The sequence below is a fragment of the Brassica oleracea genome, chromosome C1, assembly GCF_000695525.1.
Source record: "Brassica oleracea var. oleracea cultivar TO1000 chromosome C1, BOL, whole genome shotgun sequence".
In the NCBI taxonomy this organism is placed as follows: Eukaryota; Viridiplantae; Streptophyta; class Magnoliopsida; order Brassicales; family Brassicaceae; genus Brassica; species Brassica oleracea.
Window position 1 is genome coordinate 22,987,500 of NC_027748.1, and position 27,414 is coordinate 23,014,913.

General features: G+C 38.3%; 5 protein-coding genes across 8 annotated transcripts; 4 read left to right on the forward strand and 1 right to left on the reverse strand.

Moving 5' to 3' along the window:
• Positions 1 to 1,590: 1,590 nt before the first annotated feature.
• On the reverse strand, positions 1,591 to 6,006 carry LOC106311155 (chaperone protein ClpC2, chloroplastic). The gene is made up of 10 exons (XM_013748384.1): positions 5,869 to 6,006; positions 4,645 to 5,231; positions 4,418 to 4,533; positions 4,220 to 4,342; positions 3,945 to 4,130; positions 3,651 to 3,866; positions 3,337 to 3,554; positions 3,175 to 3,250; positions 3,015 to 3,104; positions 1,591 to 2,945 (listed from the first exon to the last, which is right to left on the reverse strand). The coding sequence occupies exons 2-10, from the start codon at positions 5,207 to 5,209 to the stop codon at positions 1,749 to 1,751; spliced, it is 2,787 nt and encodes a 928-aa protein (XP_013603838.1). The 5' UTR covers positions 5,210 to 5,231; positions 5,869 to 6,006; the 3' UTR covers positions 1,591 to 1,748.
• A 248-nt stretch (positions 6,007 to 6,254) lies between these two features.
• On the forward strand, positions 6,255 to 8,425 carry LOC106296236 (F-box/LRR-repeat protein At3g48880). 2 transcript variants are annotated; one of them, XM_013732429.1, is made up of 4 exons: positions 6,255 to 6,343; positions 6,990 to 7,315; positions 7,531 to 7,589; positions 7,653 to 8,425. In XM_013732429.1, the coding sequence occupies exons 2-4, from the start codon at positions 7,010 to 7,012 to the stop codon at positions 8,215 to 8,217; spliced, it is 930 nt and encodes a 309-aa protein (XP_013587883.1). In that variant the 5' UTR covers positions 6,255 to 6,343; positions 6,990 to 7,009; the 3' UTR covers positions 8,218 to 8,425. The 2 variants fall into 2 exon arrangements, with proteins under 2 accessions (XP_013587883.1, XP_013587810.1); XM_013732356.1 differs by having other exon boundaries at positions 6,990 to 7,136; positions 7,352 to 7,589.
• Positions 8,426 to 12,224: 3,799 nt separating this feature from the next.
• LOC106303013 (flap endonuclease GEN-like 2) lies at positions 12,225 to 13,261 on the forward strand. 2 transcript variants are annotated; one of them, XM_013739394.1, is made up of 3 exons: positions 12,225 to 12,291; positions 12,528 to 12,641; positions 13,044 to 13,261. In XM_013739394.1, exons 1-3 carry the CDS (start codon positions 12,254 to 12,256, stop codon positions 13,246 to 13,248), a joined length of 357 nt encoding a protein of 118 aa, XP_013594848.1. In that variant the 5' UTR covers positions 12,225 to 12,253; the 3' UTR covers positions 13,249 to 13,261. The 2 variants fall into 2 exon arrangements, 1 of the variants encoding a protein (XP_013594848.1); XR_001262466.1 differs by having other exon boundaries at positions 12,227 to 12,291; positions 12,394 to 12,641.
• Positions 13,262 to 13,828: 567 nt separating this feature from the next.
• On the forward strand, positions 13,829 to 18,373 carry LOC106298638 (flap endonuclease GEN-like 2). 2 transcript variants are annotated; one of them, XM_013734808.1, is made up of 14 exons: positions 13,829 to 13,966; positions 14,054 to 14,211; positions 14,360 to 14,421; positions 14,509 to 14,639; positions 14,769 to 14,820; positions 14,918 to 14,990; positions 15,092 to 15,165; positions 15,507 to 15,566; positions 15,655 to 15,805; positions 15,902 to 16,001; positions 16,394 to 16,476; positions 16,591 to 16,691; positions 17,003 to 17,139; positions 17,577 to 18,373. In XM_013734808.1, the coding sequence occupies exons 1-14, from the start codon at positions 13,899 to 13,901 to the stop codon at positions 18,178 to 18,180; spliced, it is 1,854 nt and encodes a 617-aa protein (XP_013590262.1). In that variant the 5' UTR covers positions 13,829 to 13,898; the 3' UTR covers positions 18,181 to 18,373. The 2 variants fall into 2 exon arrangements, with proteins under 2 accessions (XP_013590262.1, XP_013590334.1); XM_013734880.1 differs by lacking the exon at positions 13,829 to 13,966 and having other exon boundaries at positions 14,154 to 14,211; positions 14,505 to 14,639.
• Positions 18,374 to 19,824: 1,451 nt separating this feature from the next.
• On the forward strand, positions 19,825 to 20,292 carry LOC106335319 (glutathione S-transferase T3-like). The gene has a single exon (XM_013773816.1). The coding sequence runs from the start codon at positions 19,825 to 19,827 to the stop codon at positions 20,290 to 20,292; it is 468 nt and encodes a 155-aa protein (XP_013629270.1).
• Positions 20,293 to 27,414: the final 7,122 nt, after the last annotated feature.

Sequence of the window (27,414 nt, forward strand, 5' to 3'; positions counted from 1 at the left end):
TAGAGATTTTTCATGTCATTCGAATATAAAGATAGGTAAGAACTATAATAAAATATCCATAACGGTGTGGTAGTAGTTAATAAGCATTGAGTCATCTATATATTTTTTTAATTATAATAAATAAGCAGTATACAAACAAAGAATGAATTGACTCAATAAATAATATAAAAATCAACTATTATTTTTTGTTAAGAAACTTGTGTAACTTATAAATTTAGATGATTTTCCATAGCTGTTAGCAATATAAATAAGAAATTCACAAATACTAAATTTCAATTTACCTTTTTATTTGATTACATTTAAAAACTAGTTTAACCCTTATTTATCCATTTATTACTAGACAAACTCTGTTGTTCAAAAAAAAAAATACTAGACAAACTCTAATTTTATTTCAATTACTAGTTTGTTTTTATACCTGTTTTCCCTTTGTTACAAAAAAATATACGAAATTTCTATTGAACTAACTTATTTTTCTATGTTTTATGTAGTCATAGACTTATTTTGGACAAATTTATTTCTCTTTAGCCACGTATTTCCTTAATTTTGACAGATTTACTCTAACAAATTTGTCAAATTTATTTAATTTTGAAAAATAATAACTAGGATTCGATAGACTTTTATTTGTTATACATTTACTATATTTAATCAAATTTGAATGGTTATACAAAATTGTAACAAACAGTTTAAATCCAAAAATAATAATTTTAACCATAACCATCTAAACAGTACACGAGTTGTTAATTGATCTAATAAGTAATAACTAAAGCCATGATTATCGCACAAGAAAAATGAGGTTCTTGGCCTGGACCCCACAAAAAGCACAAGATTCGTCTTCTGTATACGGATTCCACTGAGACATAGCGGTCCGCGACTGGTTCGCCGTTTAATTTTTTTTTTTTATTAAGACAAAAAAATAAAATAATAAGAACTTCTATGCGTTAATCATGCTCTAACACGTTTATTTCTGGCCACATATGTACATGAGTTGTTAAATAAAACAGTAACAACCCAGTTAACTTTTGTAAAAATCGAAACCAACTATTTTAGACCCGAAACCATTTTTGCTTCATTTCTTAGTGTGTTCACTACTTCAGCTACATGTAAGAAAAGATTACCCAACGCCTCCACTCAAAGAAATTAGACTCATCAAATGCAAAATAATGTGTCCTTTTTTATGTAAGATGGCTGATGTACTTCTGGGGCAGAGCGAAGTTACACGGTGTGGAAGAAGACATAGCAGAAGAACGTCTCCATCTATGGATCAGCCGTAGCAGCGGGAAATCTACGACTTCTCACGATTCCTTAGATGGTACAATCACACTTCGTTTCCACTCCTGACTTTTACTTGAAAAGCTTAATATGATGAAACTAAAGTGTTTCGATTTTGCTCTCGTCTTTAGTGGAAAGAGGATTGATAGAGCAACAGCTATGGGAAGCTTCTCGAAGAGAAATTGATCAGCTTCCATCTCCTACTGATAGAGAAATTGATCAGCTTCTCGATGCTGATTCATAGTTAATGTATATTATTTCTTCTCTTCACGTAAGTTTCACATAGAATCTGTGTGCCATCCATTTTTTTCACACACTTGATTGTGTAAGCTTTGGTGTTCTTATTTTGGCAAATCTCAAGTCCAACAAGCTTTGTGAAAAGGAAAAAAAAAAAACACTGCAACATAACACAAGCAATCAATATCCAGATCGAAGAAAAAAAGCTAAAACAAAAATCTCTAGAACACTTCTCATTCCTTCTACAAGACAAGAATAGGATCTTCCATGGCTTCTTCAGCAACACTACCACCTCCACTCTTACCATTCAACACAACCACACTTCCTTCAGCATCAACATCAACAATCACTAAATCTCCATCTTTAATCTCCCTTGAAAGCATCTTCTCCGCCATGCTATCTTCCAACAGCCTCATTATCGCTCTTCTCAGCGGCCTCGCACCGTAGCTCGGGTCAAACCCTTCATCCACAACTCTCTCCTTAAACCTCTCGGTCACTTGAAGCTCAATCTCTTTGTCCTTAAGCCTCACCACTACTTCTTTAAGCATTATATCAGCAATCTCCTTCACTTCCAGCTTCGTCAGCTGTCTGAAAACAATCATCTCATCTAACCTGTTCAAGAACTCCGGTCTGAAATACTGTTTCAGTTCCTCAGTGACCAAGCTCTTGATCCTGTTGTAGCTGCTGTCTTTCTCGTCGTAGTCCAGATCAAACCCGATTCTTCTACCGCCCTTTTCAATCACGCTGCTTCCTACGTTTGATGTCATGATCAGAAGCGTGTTCTTGAAATCCACAGTTCTTCCTTTGCTGTCAGTGAGTCTCCCGTCTTCTAGGATCTGAAGCATCATGTTGAAAACATCAGGATGGGCTTTCTCGATTTCGTCAAAGAGGACAAGCGTGTAAGGCCTGCGTCGAACTGCCTCCGTTAACTGACCTCCTTCCGTGTACCCTACGTAACCAGGAGGTGAGCCGATGAGTTTTGAGACGGTGTGTCGTTCCATGAACTCACTCATGTCGAGACGGATCATTGCTTCCTCTGAACCGAAGTAGTAAGCAGCCAAGGCTTTGGCAAGCTCTGATTTCCCCACACCGGTTGGACCAGAGAAGATGAAGCTTGCTATTGGGCGGTTCGGGTTCTTGAGTCCAACACGCGCACGTCTGATGGCCCGGCTAATGGCTTTGACAGCTTCGTCTTGGCCAATGACTCTAGTGTGAAGTGTCTGCTCCATCTTGAGAAGACGGCTAGATTCATCGGACGAGACTTTCTCTACAGGGATTCCTGTCCAGGTGGAGACAATGTGTTGGATGTCGGATTCAGTGACAGTAGGTCCTCCTTCTTCGCCAGCTTCAGTCTCAGCTTTGCTCACTTCTTTGCCTTTGGCTAAAACAGCAGCTATCTCGGCCCTAAGCTCTATTTCCCGGTCACGGTGAGAACCAGCCTGTTGGAGAAGAAACTGTAAACACCAATCTTGGGTTTATAGACAGTAAGACAAACTCGAAGACGATACCTTCTCAAAGTCTTGGCCTCTCACAGCTTCATTCTTCTCCTTTGTGATCTGTCTGAGTTGCTTTTCAAGCTCTCTAGCTTCCTCAGGGACCTAAACATACACACAATTCCACTCTGAATAAACTCAAAAAGATATAAAAGACAATCTTCTGATAATAAACCTGAGCATGGCGTAGTCGAACTCGAGACCCAGCTTCATCAATCAAGTCAATGGCTTTGTCTGGAAGAAACCGATCACTATTCATTCAAGAGAAGAAACAGGGTTGAGTAAAGGCTGCAAACTTGTCTAAGAAACTGTGCTGAAAACAGGAAGAAACAAAAACCTGATGTACTGATGTGACAACTGCGCAGCAGCAACCAAGGCTTCATCAGTGTACCTGAGCTTGTGGTGGATCTCATATCTCTCACGGAGACCGTGCAAGATCTGTATAGCTTCATCTACAGTTGGTTCAGGTACCTTCACAGGCTGGAACCTTCTCTCCAACGCAGGATCTTTTTCAATATGCTTTCTGTACTCATCCAATGTTGTTGCACCAATACACTACAACCATAAAAATATATGTATATAAACTTAAAAGTTTCCATTTTTAGTTAACATTACATTTTGACCAATAGAAAGAATGAGGATATCCTTTACCTGCAATTCACCTCTGGCAAGAGCTGGCTTTAAGATGTTGGCAGCATCAATGGCACCTTCAGCGGCTCCTGCACCGATCAGAGTGTGCACTTCATCGATAAACAGAATGATGTCATCACTTTGCCTGATCTCCTCCATAAGCTTCTTCAATCTTTCCTCGAATTCTCCACGGTACTTTGTTCCAGCCACTAGAAGACCCATATCAAGGGTTATAACCTGGAAAGTCAAGGTAAACACTCTTCTCAGCATCTTAAACACATTATAGATGATCCAATGGGAGAATATTTTGTTTACCGTCTTCCCCTCAATTGTTTCAGGAACATCACCACTGGCTATTCTCTGTGCGAGTCCTTCAGCTATTGCTGTCTTGCCAACTCCAGGTTCTCCAATTAGACAAGGGTTGTTCTTGGTTCTTCGAGCCAAGATCTGGACCACTCGTTCAATCTGTGGCTGCCTTCCCACAACCGGATCTAGTTTGCCCTGTAATAGAAAGTGGAAAACCAAAGCTTAACATTACACTTTCTTGAGAGTTTCTTCAAGATGAGTGTTAAGTAAGCCATTTTTATTACCTCCTCTGCTAGTTTAGTTAAGTTAGTCCCATACTCTTCTAGGGTTGGCATCTTGCTGTTTCCGCTGGATCCTCCACCAACGCTTGCGGTCACTTCATTGTTTTCTCCGACCATACGTATAACCTGACTCAAAATGTAATCAAGAAACTGTTTCCAACGACAAAACATGGCTGTGAGGACTCAGATTGATGCATTTACCTGCGTCCGGATGTTACTAGCATCTACACCCAAATTCTCCAGGACACGAGCTGCAACACCTTCCCCTTCACGAAGAAGACCAAGCAGAAGATGCTCTGACCCAATGTAGTTATGCCCTATAGTTTAAATAACAACAACAAGGTTGCCAAATTAGCAAGAGACATGCTGTAAGTTTCATCACTAAAAAGCTCAAGTAATACAGAAACAGATCCAGGATAGGCTCTTACCGAGTTGTCGAGCTTCCTCTAGAGACAACTCCAGGACACGCTTTGCACGAGGAGTGAATGGGATCTCCACAGCCACGAATCCACTGCCTCTCCCAATGATCTTCTCCACCTCCACGCGAGAATCTTTAAGATTGATCCCCATTGATTTAAGAACCTTTGCAGCGATTCCAGTCCCTTCCCCAATGAGACCCAACAGTATCTGCTCAGTGCCAACAAAGTTATGGCCAAGTCTCCGAGCTTCCTCTTGAGACAGCATTATGACCTTGATAGCTTTCTCGGTGAACCGCTCAAACATGGCTTTTGTAGTCACACATCGGCTAGCTTTTCCTTTGCGGGATGAGATTTGAAGGTTAACTTTACTAAAGAAACCATGAGCAGGCCTTCCTATTAGATCCACTGCATTGGCAGACCTTAACCCTGAGAAGCTCTGGATGCTCAAAACCGGCGTTTGAGAAGTGTACATCATCTTCACACATCCTCTTGGTTTTCTATATTCGTCGGACTGAACATGTCTTCCGGGACCAAGTAAAGGACGGGCTGTGAAATTAGCCAAGAGCCTAGCCATGATGGGAAGAGTTGGATGGAGGCTGCATTGGGTAAACGGTAAATCATAAGTTGTAGCTCTTATAGACCAAAATAAAAGACAAGACAGAAGAAGAGAAAGTTTTGGCTTTCATTCTGTGAAAAGAGAAGGCAAACATCACAAGAAGAAGAAGAGAGAGAGAGAAGCAATCAAAAAGCTCTAGGTAAACCAAAAGCTAAGCCTTTCACTTATACGTCTAATTAAAAGCCAGACGCCAAATCCAACAAGTGTCTGTCGAGAGTTATCATTTTGGAGACACGGAGAGATTGAAGCTAATCATACTCTTAAACCCGTTTATAGAAAGAGCTCTCTCTCTCTCTGGCGCAAAAAATGCATAACTCAGTCCACCAACTAAGAGCAGAACAGTATCACTATAAGAAGTTATACCCAGCAACCAAAGCATACATCTTTGAACAAATACAAAACCCTAATCCCCAAGTAAACATTTTTCTCAACTGAATACAAGAGAACCCAGATTACTAAAACTCAAAAATGGAACCTAAGGAACAACCTGAAGATTTTAATAAAAAGTCCTCACCTTTACCTTTCAAAGTTAACACGACACAGAAACAGAAACCTCTCGTAAAATTAATGGAAACAGGGAAAGAGAGAGAGGCAGAGAAGAGGGTTTTAGGTTTTACCGTCTAAAGTGCGAGAGAGACTCTTGTAATGGTCGCGGCCCGTCTGGGGAAAGAGATAGGTAGCGGAAGACGAAACAAAGGAGATTACTTTTGCTTCTCTCTCTCTCTCTCTCTCTCTCTCTCGTTTTTATCTAACTCTGTCTCGTCGTCTAAACTGCATCGCAGCCGTTTATAACATGTCACCCACCTAACAACGTTACATAAAAGCCGTTAGATCACTCATGTGTGTTTTGCGCCGTCAGATTTAATTACCTTTTTGTCTTCAGGGATTTTAAGGGTTTGGGTTTAGACAAACCGGTTTACTCCGAACCAAAACAAAACAAAAATCAAACAAACCAAAAATCAAAACCGGTCGTTGTGACGACAACAAACTCTTTTTTTTTTTTTTTTTCTTTTCATATCTACTTTCATCGGCTAAAGAAAGAGATGAGTTACGGTGTCGTCGTCGCTGCCTACGATTATTTGCTCTTCCAAGGTTCTTAAATTTCTCACTCCCCACCACTTTGCGTGTGTCTTTCACCTTTCTTCTTCTTCTTCTTTGATCTTATCCTTTTAGTTTGCCTGTGAATTGAGATCTATGTCGGTTTATACGTTTTCAATTCGACTCAATTTTAGGAATGTCAATAGATCAGATCGGTTCATGTTTAGAGAGCGGTTTTCGATCTTACTCCTCTCTCTGTTTTCGATTAGTTCGGTTCCTTTCTCAGTTTTAACGATCTTAGTCATCTCTGTTTTCGAATTACTCTGCTTTCGATTAGTTCGGTTTCTTTCTGTGTTTTGACGATCTTGGTCCTTCCGTGTTTCTCTGAGTTAATTGTCCGATCTTGGACAAGTCTTTTCGTTTTTGTGACTCTGAGGGTTCGTTTGAATAGGTTTTTTTTATTAATACTCTGTTTGTGACAAGAGGCCCCAAAAAGTTTTGCTGACGTTTGTGTCTTCTCTCTTTGCTTCAGTTTCTTTCTTGCATTGATTGAGTACAATCTCTCATATTTATCAAGAGAATTAAGACACTTGATTCGTCTTTTCCGTTTTTTTTTTTTTTTTGGGTTGATTTTTCCCTATTTAACAAGATCTTGTGAAGGATACTAAGAACAGTTTTTTGATTAAACCTTCTTTGTTAGGGTACTAGAGCAATAGAGATATGGAAGAAGGGTATGAGAGTCGTCGAGGGAGTAGATGGGAAGAGCTGGACACTGACATCTTAGTCCGCATCTTCCAGAAGTTTAGCATCTTTGAGTTGACTTCGGGTTTAGCTCATGTCTGTAGTGGTTGGAGAGCTGCTTGTTGCGATCCCATCCTCTGGAAGACTCTTGATCTCTCCCACATGAGATCTAGCTTCATCAAGATCCCTTTAGAGCCTTACGTCTACGTGGAGCGTCGCTCCGATGAGGCCCTCACCCGGATCCTGAAACTCTCCATGAATCTCAGTGGAGGCAACACGAGGGCCTTGAGTTGACTTCGGGTTTAGCTCATGTCTGTAGTGGTTGGAGAGCTGCTTGTTGCGATCCCATCCTCTGGAAGACTCTTGATCTCTCCCACATGAGATCTAGCTTCATCAAGATCCCACTGGGGCCTTATGTCTACGTCGAACGTCGCTCTGATGAGTCCCTCACTCGCATCCTCAAACTCTCCATGAATCTTAGCGGAGGAAACACGAGGACATTGGTTTTCCATTTCAACTTGTTCTTGAGTGATGATCAGCTTACTTACACCGCAGAGAGGTAACCAGTCGTACTTTTGAGTCTTAAGATTCAGCTTTGCTTATATTTTTAAATCTTTTGTAGGTGTCCAGGGTTGAGACGGATTGTCCTTCCGGCTTGGAACAGAATAAAGAAGACTGGAATATGCAAAGCCATAAGGATCTGGAAAGATCTCGAGTCACTAACAATGCCTAGCATCGCAAACCCGCCTTACCTCTTAACAGAGATCGCCAAGAACTGCAAGAACTTTAAGGAGCTCAAGATCATGGGACCGTTCGAGATCTTCTTTGCAAACACGCTCATCACTTACCTCCCTAACCTCAAAACACTCAGCCTTAGATGCTCCGCGATCAAGCGGGAAGCGCTCATAAAGATCCTCGACGGGTTACCTGATCTTGAAGTGCTCAACATATCCCACTCTTACCTGGTGGAGTACAGCGTGTGGCAACCGCAGCAGAAAGTGATTGTTAGAGAGCTGGATAAGACGATACTTGAGAAAGCTTCGAGGCTGAAGAGGTTCTTGACTTGTATGGAGCATGAGACTTGTGTGATGTGTCAGAGGACTGAGAATGATGAAGGGATTGTGAGATGGTATAAGTATGAAGAAGGAGAGTGGAAAGTTGATGAAGTGAGCTCTCTTCATCTTTGATTGGTGTATCTGACTTACTACTGCTTCCATCTTTCATTGTTTGTGTGTTTCTCTTTTTTTTTGTTGGTTGTTTTTGGTTTTGAACGTTTATTGCGTGTATATAAATGTAGGCAATGCCAAAAAGTTTGTATTTAGTGATCAATTCTAGATCACCAAACCTTGACATGAGTAGGAAAATAAATAAAAACAAACAATTTCTAATATGTTTTATTCATGGCTTTTTGGCAGACACAGAATTCAAAAGTATATTTTAGTCATTAGCTTTGCATGTTTAACCGCGTTATTACCAAATGGTCTGATCAGCTAAAGCATGACTATTGACTAGTGTCCCACTGCAACATTTTAGTTTTAAATAATCAAATTTATTTTAGTTGCATTAGTAGACGCGAAAATGTTGCTACAGCTCAAAGAACATTGAGATGTTTTCTATGGTGTTTCATCATTCTACAAGGTTATTTATACAAAATTTCTTCCTTGAAGTTACACATAGCTCTGGTGCTCATGTTTGGTAGTGACTACTTTCAAGGTCGTGTTAGAAGCATATTGCTTATTTGAGTACGCGTTATTCAAAACCTAAACCAACCAAGTAAGTGTTTGAGATGTTCAACTCGACTGCTCCTTGTTCCTACGAGGAATGTACACGTGGTGAAAGGTCAAGAAGAAGAGTAAAGTGCAAACATTTCGTCTCCAATCTACGGAAAAGAAACTTAGTTCCAACACTTCTATTATTTACCTAGAGTAAAGTAAGCAGCATCTCTTTTTTGACTCCCGAAAACATAACAACTGTTATGTATGTGTTATCTTTTTTTGAAAATTATATATGTGTTATCTTCTTCTATGTATTTTCTTTACTTTGAATAATGTGACCAGGGCTTTATGGTAGAATTATTTTGTGTACTTAGATTGTCTATCGTTTAGTATGTACACAAGCAAGAACGAGAAAAGCCGAATCCATAAAGGCAAAACATATCTTCTCTAATAAAAAATAAAATAAAAAATATATATATAAATAAGCCAGGAACGGATCGGGTATCCGGAGAATTTTAAGGTATCCGGATCCTTATCCGAAGGATTCATCATTTTACTATCTTTATCTGGATCTGGGATTCTCGGATATCGGGGTATCGGATATCCTTCTAAAAATTGTAATATCCGGCGGATATCCGGATTCGGATTTTGATTCTTCAAATAAATAAAAATAATATTAATATATATGAAATATTAACAATAATTTAAAAATAAAATGTATATAATGTTTTTAATTATTTCTATGTATAATATTACAAAATTTATATATACTATTATAAAATGAAAATATAATAAATAAAATTAGTTTTTATATATAGATATTGTTATTTTTGAAATAATTATTAATAAAAATTACGCATACGGATCCGGATTTGACGGATCCAACATTTTACTTTCCGGATCCGGATTTGGCCCCTCCGGATTTTCGGATCGGATTCGAGATCCGGATCTCGGATAAAAATCTCAAGCCTATATATGCGTACTCAAGCATAGAAAGGTCATGAGCTCATTTTCTTCTTAAGTAAGCTTGGGAGCAGATCAAGATAACATTTATGTCCATTTGGCCATCTTTGTGATATATGACCATGGTCGTTGGAAATATCAGTATCCTCGTTCATGGGTTTAATAAGCATCAAATTAATGGGCATATAGGACACGAATGTCTTGTGCTATCATAGCATCATTGTCCATTGGATTGTTTTCTTCTTCAAAATAGTACACTTTATGTAAATTTTTGGTATTATAGTACAAAATCATTTTTTGTATCTGAAAGGTTCAAGGCAAGTCAGACATAGTCATCATAGAGAAAAAGATTAAAAGAATTGCATAACTTTTTAAGGGGAAGAAAATAACATTACAAAACATGATAATCACGAATAATAAAATATCAAAACGTTTAAAATTGAAAAATAATGAATTTGTAATTAAATATTCTATTAGAATTTTGTTGAAAACCTAAAATAAGCTTTCATATTTATAACAAAATACAATATGAAAACACTAAAGAAGAAGCAGAGAGGACAAAAGATATTAAGAAATACATGATAATCAAGAACAAGATCGAAACATCTAAAAGATAAAAAAAATTGAATATGCAATTGATTTATTCTATTAGAAATTTGTTGCAAAAAAAATAAAGTTTACATTCAGCCTCTTGATTTTTGGCATTTCAATCGAAGATATGGAAACATTAGAGAAGAAGACATGATAAGAGATGAAAAACCAAAATTTGGTAAAGCATGATCAAATTTACATTCATTCTGAATCTGAGAAATTCAATCGAAGACAAAAGATATGATATGAAAACATTAGAGAGGAATATATAAAAATGATGAATTATCAATTGATCTATTCTATTTGAAATTTGTCGCAAAATAAAATAAAGTTTACATGTAGCCCTAGATCTTGGGATTTTCAATCGAAAATGTGAAAACATTAAAGAATAAGGCATAATAAAAGATGAAGAACTAAGAACTGGTAAACATAACAATATCTACATTCACCCCATGTCTTGGATTTCAATCAAAAATAAAAATATATGACATGAAAACATCAGAAGAAAAAGACATGATAAAAGATGAAAACATATAAAAGAATGAAAACACCATTGAAAGAGAAGAAAAATAATTACAAAGACTGAAGAAAAAAAAATGTGGAGGATATGTTTATAAAATGTTAGATTAGGTCACATCACATTAAAGATAAATGTTTATACATAAAGAATTATCAAAATTTGGGCAAAATTTTATCAAATGTTAGTATTTTATATATTTACTTGTCTGAAAACTTTCACCAAAATAATATTATTTTTTCCTTATTTTAAGGAAAACTAAATTAAACTTTATGTGTACATGATTCAACAACATATGACTATTTTCATGTGAACTCAAATGAGAAAGATGCAACTGATGTTATTCTCATTAAACGTATGATGAAAGATAATGACAAATCTACCGACCATAACATCATTAGTGGAGACCATAAGTATATCGAGGAGTTAGTTGTTTTGCATGGTCAAGACAAACAACTTCTCGAGGGTCTGCTGACCTAATTCATTTTGTTTCCGAGAGCTCTTTTCGGCGATTCTTCTCTTTCGCGAAGATTCCTCTGAAACCATGGCGTTACTTTGCCCAGAAATCTTCAAAAGCAGGAGCAACATTATTTATTTTGATGCTGAAAATATTAGTATCTCTTATGATACAGAATTCTCGACATTCAACATCAAGTTGGCTTCTCATTTGAGCTCTTTCAACTACATGGGTCCAGTGGTGTTCAAGGTTTACTGTGATGGCTGTGAGGACCAACACGACCCCATTAGGATCTTTTTTAAGCACAGGGACACCAGGTTGAACAAGATATGCCTCTTTTCTACGTTGGATCAACTAAGGATGCTGCTAATGATGATCTTCTAATTCGTCATATGAAGAAGATAGTAGAAAATCTGATGAACACAATATCATTGTCAATGGTGGAGAAAATAAAGTACATTTTTGAATTGGATTTTCTCCATGGTCAGCGAAGAAATGTTGCACAGATTCATTATGGTTCTCTGAAATCAGATTGGATGGCTTGATTGGGAACCAAATCCATCTCAAGAGCTCATGGAGTTGCTTCCTCATGATAAGCAATTGACGAGGAGAATAAAAATTCAAGAGGAAACAATTGGCAAAGAATTTGGCTAGACAACGAGGGCAAGAAGAAGGACAGTAAAATTGAAGAATGTTTTTACACATTGTAGTTAAGAATATGTAGTTAATAAGAAATAATCTATATAGTTAAGAATATTAATTTATGTACTAAGATTGATTAGTGAAGTAGCTTTGGTTCTGAAATTTTCTTTACTTAATCAAGATTTAGAACATTATATTATAACAATATAAGCATACAAAATAACTTGAATGGTTAAAGCTTTACACACAAAAATATAATATTATTTCATCAAAGATCCCATTGAGTCTATGAGGAATGTCGGTGTGATGAGGCCCTAACCAGGATCCTGAAACTCTCCATGAATCTTAGTGGAGGCAGAACGAGGACCACAAAAAGGTAAAGATAAGAACTTCTTGTGATCTGCGATATGATATTGTTGCTTCTCCAAAGAAAAAAATTTCCCATTGAAGCTATTTCCGTAATGGCAACTTAGTTTAGGAAGTAATCGTGATCCAAAAGGATTGGAACAAATCAAAGAGGTGATTGTCTGATTGATGCGTTCATGAATCCCAAGTGCCACAAAACAGACTCTAATACAGCTTCTAGCTTAACTGGATTACCACATGTTCCAGAGAAGTGCTCAATGTCATAAAAACTCGCAAAGTACTGAGACGAGAATTTTTTAAGTCTCATGAAATGATCTGGAGGTTAGAGACGCCCATTTTTACTGCAGATCTTGTAGAAAGGTAATGATATAATGATCAAAGTCAGACCTTCGCCCATTTACTAAGGATTCAGATAAAGTTGACATTTAGCTCAAGTGGTTGACATTGATCAATTCAGTATTGTTTGTCCTTTATGCACAAATTTAAATTTTAGGATGAATCAGTGAACTAAAATAGTATGTCTGAAGTAAGCAGATCTTTAGTTAAGATTGTTAGTTGTGTACCAAGCTGGTTTCTACAAATGCCCCAGTTCAGCTATATTTGGTTGGCTTGGCTATTTCATATATCTACTTATGCAGCCAAATTCTACTGTTTATTTGTCACATATGACTGAGAAGATAGATTAGATTTAGTGGTTTGTTTACTTTGAAGAACCATCTACTATTTGTTGTTGTCCATTTATCATTCCTACTTTAATTTCAGGGCTTGTCCGGAGATGATCATAATGTTCAAGGAGAAAATGGAACCGAAGAAAAAGAAAGCCAAAACAAAAAAAAAACATGAATCAAAAGTGAAGGAAACAAGTTCACCGACTAAAAGCTTCAAGCTCAACCTCAAACTCCAACAGATTGATCTTAATTCAACATTTGTCCTAGCTACAAGCACCATAGAAGAAGCAGAGCTATAGAATGAACAGCAAAAAATCAAGAAATGTGATTACTTTTGTCTAATAGATTCATCTGCCAAAAAAATTCTAATATTGATTGGTAGACCACTGGTAGATTCAGTGATGGCTTGAACTCTTATTTCCGTCTATCCGGACACATAAGTCATTGATCTGATAAGCCGTCCTAAACCTCGGTCAGAGAATGTGTCAAGAGATTATCAAGAACAGAAGTCTCAGAAGAAGAAGTTTATGGATCACAAACTTAAGAATGTGATTGAGCTGAGTGATTCAGACACATATGATAATATGATTTAGCTGAATAGAACTAAATTTGGATTTAAAAAAAAAAATCATAAACTTTCAGTCAATTTCACTAAGATTATGAACAATTAAAGTAATCAATAACCAAACCTAAATTTTGTATTCAATAAATTTGAGGCTAATTTTAAAACCAAATTACCCATTTAACCGAAAAGATGAACCAACCCGATCGGAACGAACTGTTATACAGCTTAAAGGGATCTAACTCGTTTCCGGTATTGGGCGGTATTGGGCTAAACTTAAAATGTGGGGACATTGATTGTATATCGAACGGGGGGTTTAAAAAAAAAAAAAAAATCAAAATTGAGAAATTCAAATTATCTCATCTTCAATCTCAAGGCTGAAGCTAAATGGGGGTGAAGTATCTGTGGGATGTACTAGAGCCTTGCAAGAAGAGATATCCACTCGATCATCTTCAGTGAGTATTCTTGTTTCCTCACAGAAAATTTATCTGTTTAATTAAAGAAAAGACAAGGCCTTGACTTGACGAGATCTCTGTCCGCAGAAACAAGAGGGTATGCGTGGATCTCTCGTGTTGGATGGTGGAATTGCATAAAGTGAACCAATCGTATTGCGCCACTAAAGAAAAAGTTTATCTCCGAGGGTTCTTTCATCGGCTTCGAGCCCTAATTGCCCTAAACTGCTCCATCATTCTAGTCTCAGGTATCTATCTAGTTGCGAAATTGCCATCAAATTTGCGTTTGTTCAGGAGAGATCCAATCAGTTCTTACTTCTTAGTTGTTGATGCTTTGCTCTAAAGAGTTGTTTATGCTTCTTGACTTACCGCGATGTGCCTTTTAATTTGTTGTAGATGGTTCAATTCCTGGAATCAAAGTACCAACGTACAGGCGTCGATTAAAATCAAGATTCGAGGTACACTGCATGCTAAATGATTGCATCTCATGGTTAGTTCTCGGAGTTAGTTATTTTCACCGGTTAACACTTTATGGGTCTAGCCAGGTTGCTGACGATGGCGGCGTCCAACCTTGGAAACAGACTTCACTCAGAAGGAATATGGGGTCTGAGTTCTCTTGCATGATAAAAGAGGCCAAAGTTATTGCTTCCACACTGGGGATACTCTGTTTAGACGGGTAATCCTTCAAGTTTGACTAGAGTACTTTTTGGTTCGAGTGTTTTTTCCTATTGCTTGTGCCAAGTTGTAAACATGGACACATGAAAGCATATTGATAAATGGATTCTCTTATATCCTTCTATTGCAGGGTTGAGGAAGCTGAAGCACAGTGTGCTCTGTTAAACTCTGAAAACTTATGTGTAAGATACATTTTACCCTTTCTTGTTCGTCAATCTTCATGCTGTTAACTCATTACTCAAGTGTTACGTTTTCGTTTTCCTGATTATCGATCGATAGGACGCCTGTTTTAGCTCTGATTCAGATATTTTCCTTTTTGGGGCAAAGACTGTGTACAGAGAGATATGCCTTGGTGAGTGGAAAGAGACTCTTTAGCCGTCATGATTTCTTTTACCATCCGTTTAGTTAATTGTTGTGGTTAGATATATACCTTAATCAATCTTCTTGAACTAGGTGAAGGAGGTTACGTTGTTTGCTATGAGATGGAAGACATCCAGAAAAAGCTTGGGCTTGGACGGAACTCATTGGTAACTTGAAGAGTCTCTTTTGGTCATTAGCTTTACATACTTAACCTGTGCTATTATAAAATGGTTTGATCAGCAAAAGCATGACTGATGAATGCATACTTGCAAAAGGTGGCGTTTGATATTTTAACCTACAATGTTTTCTCCATATAGATGCTATCTGTATGTATGGTTCCACTGCAACCTTGAAGTTTTAAGGGATCAATTTCTTTTTGTTAGACGAGAAAACGCAGCTACAGATTGTTATATGTTGTTCCATATGTCAAAGACCTTTGAGATGTTTGCTATGATGTTTCATCATTTTAAAAGTTACTTATACGAAAGTTTGTTCCATGAGGTTACAGATAGCTCTGGCGCTTCTGCTTGGCAGTGACTACTCTCAGGGAGTTCGTGGTATTCGTCAGGTCTTTTGTTAACCGAAGCTCTTAAACCGTTATCTGCAGAATTTTCATATTATTTGCAGACTTATGGTTGAATTTCTTCTGCAAACAGGAGAAAGCCTGCGGGATTGTTAGGTCTATTGGAGAAAATGTTATCCTTGAAAAAGTTTCATCAGAAGGACTCTCTTTTGTCAAAAACATGAGAAATTCAAAGAAGCAAGCTAGGCCTAAAAAGGGGACCTTACCCTTGGTGTCTATAAATGGTATGTGAAGTAACAACAACTTCTTGTGTTAGTTGATTTTCCTAGATATTATTTTCTTCTCATAGAAGCTCTTTTCGTAATTGCAACTTGGTTTAGGAAGTAATCATGATCCAGAGGGAGTGCAACAGATCAAAGAGGTGATTGATGCGTTCATGAATCCCAAGTGCCACAAAGCAGACTCTAATACAGTTTCCAGGTTAATCCTTCTTTCCATTTCCTTGTTGTCAGTCGTGTAGTGATAGTTCTGCGCCTCTAATATAACTCTATGCGTGGAGCTAGCAATAAGGGATCACCGATTTTGTTCTGAAATAAGTCATGTTACATGCATTGTTTGCAGTTTCTACAGAATACAGATGAAGCTTCTAACTATTAGTGTTGCTTGTTTGTGTCAAACTAATTACTTAAAATACACAAGAGAGCACAAAGGAAACCAAAGGTGGAATCAAATGCTTCCTCAAATGAACTTATATGTAGAGCAGGAATATATGTTAACCTTGGAGATTAATGAACTTAGAAAATGTTGAATGTATATTTTAGATACGGAAGAAGAAACTAAGTGATATGAATTTAAATAGTGTGTGTTTGCAGGGCTCTGGCTGAATTCACTTTCCAGCGCACCAAGCTACAGGAGATATGCCATCAGTTCTTTGAGTGGCCCTCTGAGAAAACAGGTATCACTTTTGAATTTATATGTGTATGTCTTCTATTCCTTGTTGTTTGCATTTGCAGTCATTGTGCAGAGACTTTTGTGGAACCTACGTTCTTCTTTTTTCTCTATCTTTCAGATGAATACATACTTCCAAAAATTGCTGAAAGAAAGCTGAGAAGGTATGCTATTCTGCAATCAAGATCAACTGAGGTTGGCGTTAACCGTCCTCTCCACAAGGTATCTTTTTCTCTCTCACTGCAAGTTATTTGCTATAGATCTTTGTCCCCAACAATCGGACTCTCCGTTGAAGCAACTACATAAGTTGTGCGAAATTGATACGGTACATAAAATTTTATGGATTGGTAAAGGAAGTTGTTGATTCAGACATTAGAAAAAAACTTGTTATCTCAAAAATTCATCTTGGTTCTGGCGTCTTGCTTTTAGAAAAAACCAACAGCTTAAAAGTCGATTGGCTTCCCCTTACGTAATTCAGTTGGACATTAAACAAGAACATGTCTTAACTCGTGCACGAAATTATTATTCTGCAGCCGCAGGTGCCAGAGAAGTGCCCGGTGTCTGAAATTATAAAGACTCGCAAAGTACAGGGACGAGAATGTTTCGAAGTCTCATGGAATGATCTAGAAGGGTTAGAGGCTTCCATTGTTCCTGCAGATCTTGTAGAAAGGTAACGATAATGATCAAAGTCAGACCTTTCACCCATTTACTCAAGGATTCAGATAGACATTTAGCTTTAGGTGGTTGACATTGATCAAGCCCTGCTGTTTTGTTTGGCTTTTATTGCAAAAACTTTAATTTCAGGATGAATCAAGTGAACTAAAATAGTATGTCTAAAGTAAACAGATCTCCAGGTAAATTAGTCAGTTGTGGACCAAACTTGTTACTAAAAAAAAAAGCCTCAGTTCAGCGATATTTGGTTGACTTGGCTATAGAAACTTTCATATATCTACTTGTTACTAAAAAAGCCTACGCATCTGCAGCCAAAAGCTACTGTTTATTTGTTCGCATAGCACTGAGAAAATGTTTCAGATTTGTCGGTTGGTTTACATTGAATAACTGGCCTACTATTCGTTTTGCCAATTTATCCTTGTTGTTTTATGTCAGGGCTTGTCCTGAGAAGATCATACAGTTCAAGGAGAAAATGGAAGCAAAGAAGAAGAAGAAGAAGCCGAAACAAAAACAATCTAAATCGACAGAGAGGGAAACAAGTTCACCGACCAAAGCTTCTTCACTTATCGAACTCAGCCTCCAACTCCAACAGATTGATCTTAATTCAACATCTACCCTAGCTATAAGCACCATGGAAGAGGCAGAACAAGAGAAAGAACAGCAAAAATCCAAGAAACATAATTACTTGCGTCTAATCGATTCACCTGCTAAAGAAAATTCCAGTACTGGTTGGTCGACCATTCGTAGATTCGGTGTTGGCCCGAGCTCTTATTCATTCTATCCAGAAACAGAAGTCATTGATCTGATAAGCCCTTGTCCTGAAGCTCGGTCACGGAACGTGTCAAGAAGGTATCAAGAACAGAAGTCTCATGAGCAGAAGTGCCTTGATCACAAACTGGAGAATGTGATTGAGCTGAGTGATTCAGAGACAGATGATGATGGTGGTGATGATGATGATGATGATGATGGTGAACATTGCAGAAAAGCCAGAGAGCTTAGGATGTTCTTGGAAAATATTAGGAAAGACGTTATCCTCTGAGCCTAAAGTGGACGATGATCATTTATGATAAGTGTCTATGCAATGTTATTATATCTACGAATTGTTCCATTCCACATAATGTCTATGATTTATGAATTCTTTTTTTTTTTTTTTTTAATTGTGTAGATTTCATGAAAACTGTTAGTAAAACAGCTAGCTATTAATAAACAGATTCTCTTTGTTGGCAGTGATAGTTTTGCTGTTGAAATTTAAATCATGCTACTTGTTTAGTAGTTTCTACTTATGGAGGTTCTAACTATTTGTGATGCGTCTTTTGTGTTAAAACTGTTAACTTTTAAAGTAAACAAGAGAGCACATAGGAAACTAAATATGGTATCAAATGCCCCCTCAAGGGGATTTCTGATGAGATACAAGCTTAGACCATGATTATCGGCAGCTTTTAAGGGGTTCTTAATTGCTGATTAGGAAAAAAAATAAATGAAAAATTGTTATTTACCTAAGAAACGTCCCTTAATTTAGATGAAGAAGAGCCGCATCTTGTTGGCCACGCGTCACGTGGAGATGCTTTTGGGAGGAGAATACGAGGCGAGCAAAAAAATCATTTGGCTTCGACATCGAAAACTCTTGGTTTCTCCGCGACGATGACGAGACGATCATGGGTGATCACGACGACGACAAAGCAACTCGGCGGTGGCTCTCCTCTCTGACGACAAAATCATCGGGTGTCGCTCAGTCGAATCTAACCGGCGGTTCCTGTCCTCGACGAAGCGGCAAAAAGCGTGGGTTCCTCTCCTCGACGACGAAGCGAATCGGCGGTGGCTCTCCTCGACGACGACGATAATTGACGGTTGCTGCTCATTAGAATCGAAAGGTAAAGCTCTGAAATTTGTTGGTTTTTGTTTGAATCCTCAATTGTCCAACTCCAATCGAAAGGTTTATGCATGTGTTAGATTGTGATCTTGTATTTCTTGTCGCAAGTTTTGTTTAGTTTTGTGTTTTCAATTGCAGATGAAAGGCCAATTGAAGAGAGTATCATAAATTCTCTGGAGAGAGAATCAATCTTCTCTGCAAAGTGAAGGTTCGATCATCTCGTTGTATTGCTTTCTGTTCTTATTGGTTTAGTAGCTTATCGTTAGGAGGCTTGGTGTAATGATTTAGATTCTTGAGATTGAAGAACATTTTTGATCAACTTAAGATATAATACTGTGATTCATTTGATAAGTTTCTGTCTTTCTGTTTTAATAAGGATGGATCCGGAGTCATGAGCAAGCCTCGTCAAACAAAAGGAGTAGAAGAGCAATACATGTACTACATTTCTCTCTGTCTTTGCTCGGTTCAATTGATTAAAGTCTTGTGATTGTGATTATGGTTGCATCACGGTAATAAATGGTTTAGTTAGTGGTTGATTATGGTTGTGTAAGGTATTAAATTGAAGATATGTTTAGATAGAAATCGATGATGTGTTTGTCATGAATGAGTTCGATATATGTCATGTCTATATGGTTGGGTTCTCTTCTCTTTGTCATGAATGTATTACTCTTCTCTCTGTCATGAATGTGTAACTCTTTTCTTTCGTCTATTAAACTCATCTCTTTCTTCTCTATCTTCTCATCTGCAATCTCATTCTCTCTTCTCTTCCGTATTCTCGTTTTGCTCCCCTTATCTTCTTTCTAATTGTCGGGTATGGATTCTTATCCATACAATAACCGCAATTCTAATTTCGTTAATCTTCTAAATAGTCAACAAGACATTGTTTTCGGTTTAGGACAAGATAGTGGTGAAGTTTCATCCTCACAAGTGCCTGTTTTCTTAACTCAGCGAAGTGAAGATTCACACTTTGGGGAAGAGGCTCCGGCAAAACGTAAAGAACGACGGACCTGGACACCAACCGATGACATAGTGCTCATCAGCTCGTTGTTAAACACGAGCAAAGACCCTGTGGTGGAGAATGAGCAGAAGTCTGGTGCTTTCTGGAAGAGAATCGCCGCTTACTTTGCTGCAAGTCCGAAGCTGGCCGGTTGTGAAGTGAGGGAGCCTAGCCACTGCAAGCAGCGTTGGCACAAGATCAATGATCTGGTAGGAAAGTTTTGTGGCGCGTATGAAGCCGCAACCAGAGAGAAGAGCAGCGGTCAGAATGACAATGATGGCTGAAGCTTGCTCATGAAATCTTCTTCAACAACCACCACAAGAAATTCAGTCTCGACCACGCGTGGAAAGAGCTCCGCAATGACCAAAAATGGTGTGAGCTTTCTACCTCTAAATGCGAGAGAAGCTCTAAGAGGAGGAAGTGTGACGAGGCCGCACAATCATCAACCTCTCAAGCTACAAAAACCAATACTGATCAAGCAACTGCTCGTCCCCCGGGTGTGAAGGCTTCAAAGGGTCTTAGTAAGCAAAATACCAAGGCAGAGGGGAAGGCGTCGGCTGAGTTTTAGAGCATGTGGAGCATCAAGAAGGAGGATTTTGCCATGAAAGAGAGGCTCTCGAGGATGAAGCTACTCGAAAGTCTTATTGCAAAACAAGAACCGCTTGCTGAGTATGAAGAAGCGTTGAAGAAAAAGCTGATTTCTGAATTGTTGTCTTAAGATTGGAGGCTCAAGTTTATGTTGTCTCAAATTAGTTAATGTTTTCTCAAGTTTATGTTGTCTCATATTAGTTTAAGTTGAGGTCTAGTCTCTGTTTCCATTTGTTGTAATTGAACTCTCTGTTTCGTGTTTAACTTATGGATGATATAAATGCTTCTGCTTGTGTTTCTTGTCTTCTTCAATGATTAGATATATGGTCCTGTTTCTGTTTCTGTTTTTGTATTGACCTTGTACTGATCCCTTCACTGTGTTTTTGCAGGCTTCTTCAACTGGTTCGTGGTAATGTTTCTCTCAGGAGAGATGGTGTGACACCCCCGATCGTAGATGACCGGAAATGACACGGTCGATGTTCCTCGATGGTCGATCCGAGGTTCTCAGAATACTTCCGATCACCTTAGACCAACAACCAAAGAACACCAACGCTCCTATCAGATATCACTCTAGGCTTTTCAACCCGAAAAACCAATACCCGATAGTTAGTTCGTCCGGACAAGGACTAATATCATATGGAACCCGTACTTTAAAAACATTCTTTACATATCATTCAAAAGCATCTTACAAAATTTGTTATAAATTAACCTCAAGGTTTTCGGTCAACAAATCTTATACATAAGAAATATCAAAACGCCTTTGCAAGGATAATAAAACTACAGCTGGCTAATGATGTTCCTTCCCGTCCTAGAGTAAGGTCTTCCGTCAACTGGTTACCTGCATCACAAATGAGTCATGAGTAACTAGTTTACTCAGTGAGCCTAGTCCCCCACCCCAACGTATATTAATAATACCTCAAGCAATCAACTTCATTTGTATGCAGTGAAAATATATTCCACAACTAATAAAAATACATATATAAGGCATATCCTTCCATTGACGTGAATCTTATCTTAAACATCACCTCCATGACACCTGCCATTCACTCATACTTATAATATATATAGACTAAACCCGGAAAACCACAAAGGCTAACCGAGCCTAGCGGGGAAATAAATATAACCACCATCTCCATTAGATATTCCAAGATCGAACATCTAACGCTGCATGCAGTTACACGGCCTCCAGGGTGTGACCCCATCATCGTGTCTTCGTGACCTTGTTCCATATCGCAGGAACAATTCACGGTAATTCGGGAACTTTCGGGAGAGTGAGTATACAATAAGACTTCACATGATTTATACTCATATATTTAATAATATAATATATTAGTACTTGAGAACAAGTACTAAGGTTCAGAATAAACCTCTACGAACATTCATAAATATTTATTAAGTGTTTACACTAAGTAAACACCTCACCAATTCAATATTGATCAAGAGACAAAGCCTATCAATCATCTACATTTTCAACCATGCAACACTAATTCATACCTCTTTAATCATCTATCTAGACTCACCTTTGATTCCATGAGATTGGCTAGGGAAGACTAGACTCGAACTCAACTAATAACACTCCATTTCACTCCTGATTCAGAAAGTGTGGATACAAGATCAGTCAGGTCGATTCCAACAGAAACTCTACTCAGCTTAGTTCAAACCAGTTCAGTTCGGTTCAAGGATAATTCAGTTCAGCTAGGCCTTTTAAAAGAATATCTAAGCGACATAACTGAACCAAGATCAATCCACATAAGGGTTTAAAAACTAATCTGGACAGGAAGCTTAACAAATCAGTCCACTTGTTCCAAAAAAAACTTCTCTGAACTAGTAGCTATGGCTTACCGATTTCCTCAAGCTTTAAGATGAACTTGGTTGATATAAACTTCAATCTGAACACACGTCTAACCTGATCAGGACAAGATACCCATGATAGGTTCAAGATCAGAAACAGACCAAATCGTTTTGGTTACCTAACAAGAACTGAAGCTCAAGCAAAACTGATCTCATCAAACCCATATGTTCTTACCGATAAAATCTAAGGCTAAAGAACTTGGATGATTTTAAACTCTTGGACACCAAACCTTCAGCTCCTAACCACACCAGAACATACTGATTAAAGTCACAGGATGGTGAGAAAGGGTTGTCCATGCTTACTCCTCTTCTCTGAATTTTTTTCTGAATTTTTCATGAATTTTTCTTTGAATTTTTCTGTCACTTTTCTCTCTTCTCTCTCTCTGATTTTTATGTGTTTCTCACAGGTGTATGCACGACCAAACTGGTGGAGAAAGAGTTAAATATGTTAGGAAGTTATTTCAGGTGAGGGTTTCACAAAACACAAGGCAAGGCTGAGAGGAGACAGGTGGTGAGCTGTTTCATTACTTCCAGCAGCAAGCAGCTGACCTTTCCCTCCCATGAAGAAACTTCAAGCAGGTGTGCCTTGCACATGACTGATCATTCAACAAGAAGGCAGGCCAGAAGGTGCATGGCACATGACTGGTCCAGCCAGGAAGCAAGCACACAAGCTGGTGCAACTCACATGACTGATTTAAATTAACAAGCAGCTCAAACTATTCCTAACCAGTTCTCGACCAAACGTTTTCTCGTCCATCGAATCTTGTCTTGCTTTTATATAAAATATTCCAGCTTGAATAAAACTTGATCATAATAATTAAAACTCGACCAGAACTGTCAAGAGTAGGTATTTTGGCCACGAGACAGTCCCGTCGAGAATAATTCACCGGGTCAATTTTTTTTTTTAATTCTGGTCGAAAGAACTCCAAATTGGTCGAGTTGAATTTTTCTCGACCAAAATTATATCTGCTCGTGAGGGTTATTACATTCTTCCCCCCCTCAACAGAATTCGTCCCCGAATTCTGAAAACATAGCTGTACACACTTTATTGAACACTGTCTCTGAAAGGAGTTCTGGATATTAGCTCTGAACTTATCTTCATTTGCCCATATCAAAACAACTCATGGTCGATTCCTTGATTCCCCCAACTGATCCTTTCTTTTCTGAGCAGCCACTTTCAAGATAACCAAATTCTTTACTCTGCACAACTCTTGTCAACTACTTTTTCTAACAATCTTGTATTTGTAGACTATCACTTCTCAACCTTTTCTATCTGGCTTTCCCCCATAACAGCAACATGAAATTTGGAACGTTAGGTGATGTGCCATACGTGAATGTAACATCTACAGTCTGGTCAATGTTAACTTGATTAACCGTGCAACGATCAAACAAGAACATGCACGATCAATCACACCAACATGATTTGGACCAGGGGTGCTACTCTCAAATACACACACTCATCTATTCCAAGAATGATTTCACTTACAGTATTCTTTACACTTCTGATCTATCTGAGACCCTCTTCATAATCTTCTGAACAAGTTAATCTCTGTGATGTTTCCCATGATCAAGCCTGGTTCCATTGCTTTCTGATTCTTTCTTCTGTCCAGCGACTGAGGATTCAACAGGTCCGTCTATACCAAGCTTGATTCACCAACTGTGTACTCTTGTACGACGACTTCATACTTTATGTATTGATACATCCTCTGATATTTTAACAACCTTGGCATTGCCATATGCCTTACGGTCATACATATTCCTTAACTCATCAATCTTCTTCGATGTTCACTTAACATCCTTTCTCTACTCATCTAGTTTAATCTTCTGGTAGAACTTGAGTTCTTTCTCCCACGTATTTTCTAACTAACCTTGTGTACATAACAGTCCTCATATAATCCACTTAAATTATCTCCATTTCGCTCCTCCTAAGTTTTCCTTAAGTTCCCATTTCTCAACTGAGTTCCTTAGATACAAACAAGTAAGCCATCTTGATTTCCTACTTGCGATCTTCAAGACTCTCAACTCTCTCCTTATAAGGCAGCTGAATAAATAAATTAAAGTTTCGCTTCATGATTCTTGAGATCCTTCTCTATATCGAAAGCGAATTTACCCCTCCATAAGGCATAAGCAACGACATTGGCCTTTCTTAGGGCTTCTTTGATCCCTGAAACTTGCAATCTTTCTTCATACCAGAATGAATGGAAAATTCTGAAGAGCAAACTTAACTGAAACCAACTCCAACTCATGCATAGCTAAGATGTACGTAGACATAGACACTTCCTCTAAATGATTGCCTTCTTCTTTACTCCTTTTACCTCATTCCCAGGTAATACATTTCTCAATCAATCAGCTCGGCGGTTGATATGGGTTTCAACTCTTCAAAAAAAAAAACTTCTGATGGTAAATCCAAAGATCTTCGAATCTGGATAACAAAGATTAGACACGACCATTATTCGATAGCAGCAGCATCTTTTCAAAATCTACAACAAATCCTTGTTCCAACTTGCTAATTAACGGATCCAACTTCCAATTTCCCAGCAGTAGCGTTTACTAAAACTATATGCGTCCATCAAACTTCCTTGGAAAGCAATCTGTACCTTGTGACTGAAATTAACAACTGATAGATTCTAAGAAACTTGATCCTTGACCCTGATAGTCCCGTTAACTGTAGTTGAGCCTAACCACAAACTCTCATTCTTCTTCTTAACCACTGACAAAGGTACTCATCACAGCAAAGAGCTAGGTCGAGCAAAACGTTTCTTCAAACAAATCTTCTAATTGCTACTTGACTCTGCGAGAACAACCTGGTGAGATGCCTAGGCTATTGCAGAAAATCCTGATTCAACAAGAATACTAAACGGGTTACTTCTAAGGTCGGATATCTTTCCAACGCCTTAACACATCCTCTTATTCTATATTTACCGGTCTGCCCCCTATACACTGCTCCTTTTTAACTTCTACTTTCTGAACAATCAAGTTACTGGATTACACTTTTTTCACCTTTTTCCCAAAAGGTTTTCAACTTGCCAGACTGATATGAGCGATGCTCAAACACTTGGTAGAGTACCATTGTAGCCCAACGGTGCCAGGTCTTCTTCCAGATACTTCTTTCCTCGACATCCTAATTGAGTTCGATAACTAGATAGCCAATCTCAGTCTAGATAGAAACATACCGCTCTAATGGAAGTACTACGGAATGGGGAAGGCATACCATTAATTCAACTGGCAGTCCGTACTTCCAGGAATAAGAACGGTACTTGAATTCACCAAAGTGAATCCTCCCTAATGCTATGACACTACTCGGGAACTACAACTATGTGTCGTTCCCGAATCAAACACAATATGGGCGGAAAAATTATGTCCATAAACAAGGTCTCTTCCGACACCTTGATCACAATTTACATATTTTTTTTTTGTTTTTGTTTCAATCATTTATAAAAATTTTAAAAATGCACACAACGCACAGTGGGATAAGAAGCAAACATGTGACTGGACCTTTCAGGGGATTTGGTGGTCAAGATAACTATAAAGTGTAGGCTCTACCCAAATAGCCTAACACTTGGATCAAGACTAATGGTAAGGAAGAGCGAACATGTCTAACTACTGGTACCCTAGGTATAGGTAAAGGAATCAGGCAACTTCATGGGCAAGGGTAAAATAATCATCCTTACTCTTCACAAGGGAATCACCAAAGCGCAATGATGCAAACAATTAAGAATTTCTCGCACTTGAACGATCCCGACTATACTGTCCTGGCATGTCACCACCATAACAACTCAGGCTCCTCAATCTTGATCTGATGAAACATGCACCCAAAATCATCCCAGCGACTTAATCCACTGCTTGAAAATGATCTTCGATCTTCACGGTTTGGAAATTCCCGGTCTGCAGGATTTGATGAACTTCTTCAACAATAACTTGTTTAGTATTCGCGGCATACTCTAACATCTCCTAGAAGCTCTGAAACTCCATGGTCTTTTATCTACTCCAAAATAATTGGCTAAGTTCCCAAATATTTTCCATCTGACTTTTGGCTTATTCTCCAAACTATAATCGATGAATCAAATTCATTCGACCACATATCTTGATGCTGAAATTGTTGTATCTAATTAAATCGACCTGAACATCCTGGCGGAAACATCTCATTGTACCAACTCCGTAAACTGAATCTTCAATCGGTCCCATACCTTGTGTAGAAAATACTACTTCTTGAACTCTTGAAATCTGTCCAACTTGATCTCAACTCTCTGAAGTAATTATTTACTCTCGACCAATAACTCATCGCATTCATCTTCAAATAGCTTGCTGCCAAATCCTCCTTGTTATTCTCTGAACAACGGCGACGTCAATATTCTGCTTTGACTGTTGCATCCCAATTCTGCCTCAAGCCCAAGTATACCTCGAATGGTTTAGTCCTTCTTCAGTATCTGGTGATCCCAACTTCTTCTTCTTTGCATCATATGCTTCATGATGTCTCATTGAAAACAGAATGCTTCTGGTGCTTCCATCATCTTGTAATACAATCAAACCATCTCTTCGTCCAACGCTAAGATTGAAACAAATGCAGAACAATTCGGCTTGTACGGCTCTGGTGCTTGTATGTCTCAGCAAAAGCAGGATAGACTTGAGAAACCGGAAGAATAAGTACATATGAGTGATCATGTGTAGTCGAATCGATCTGAACCGGATCACAAACAACACCCACCTTGACATCGACGAGTTCGGAGATGTATTCGATGTATCAACTCTGTCCCATATATCTCTCTAAAGAATTGGCATCCTCCACTAGAACTCAAAAGAACGGCAGGAAGGCATGAGGTTAGTGAATCCTAACAGGACGGTAGTGAACCCGACCCTGAGGGTAGCAAACTCGGGCATGATGATAGTAACATCGGTAAGTACGGTCCACCCGTTCAAGCTTGTCTCAGTGCTTCTGCTATGAAAGATCACGGTTAGGTAACTACCCA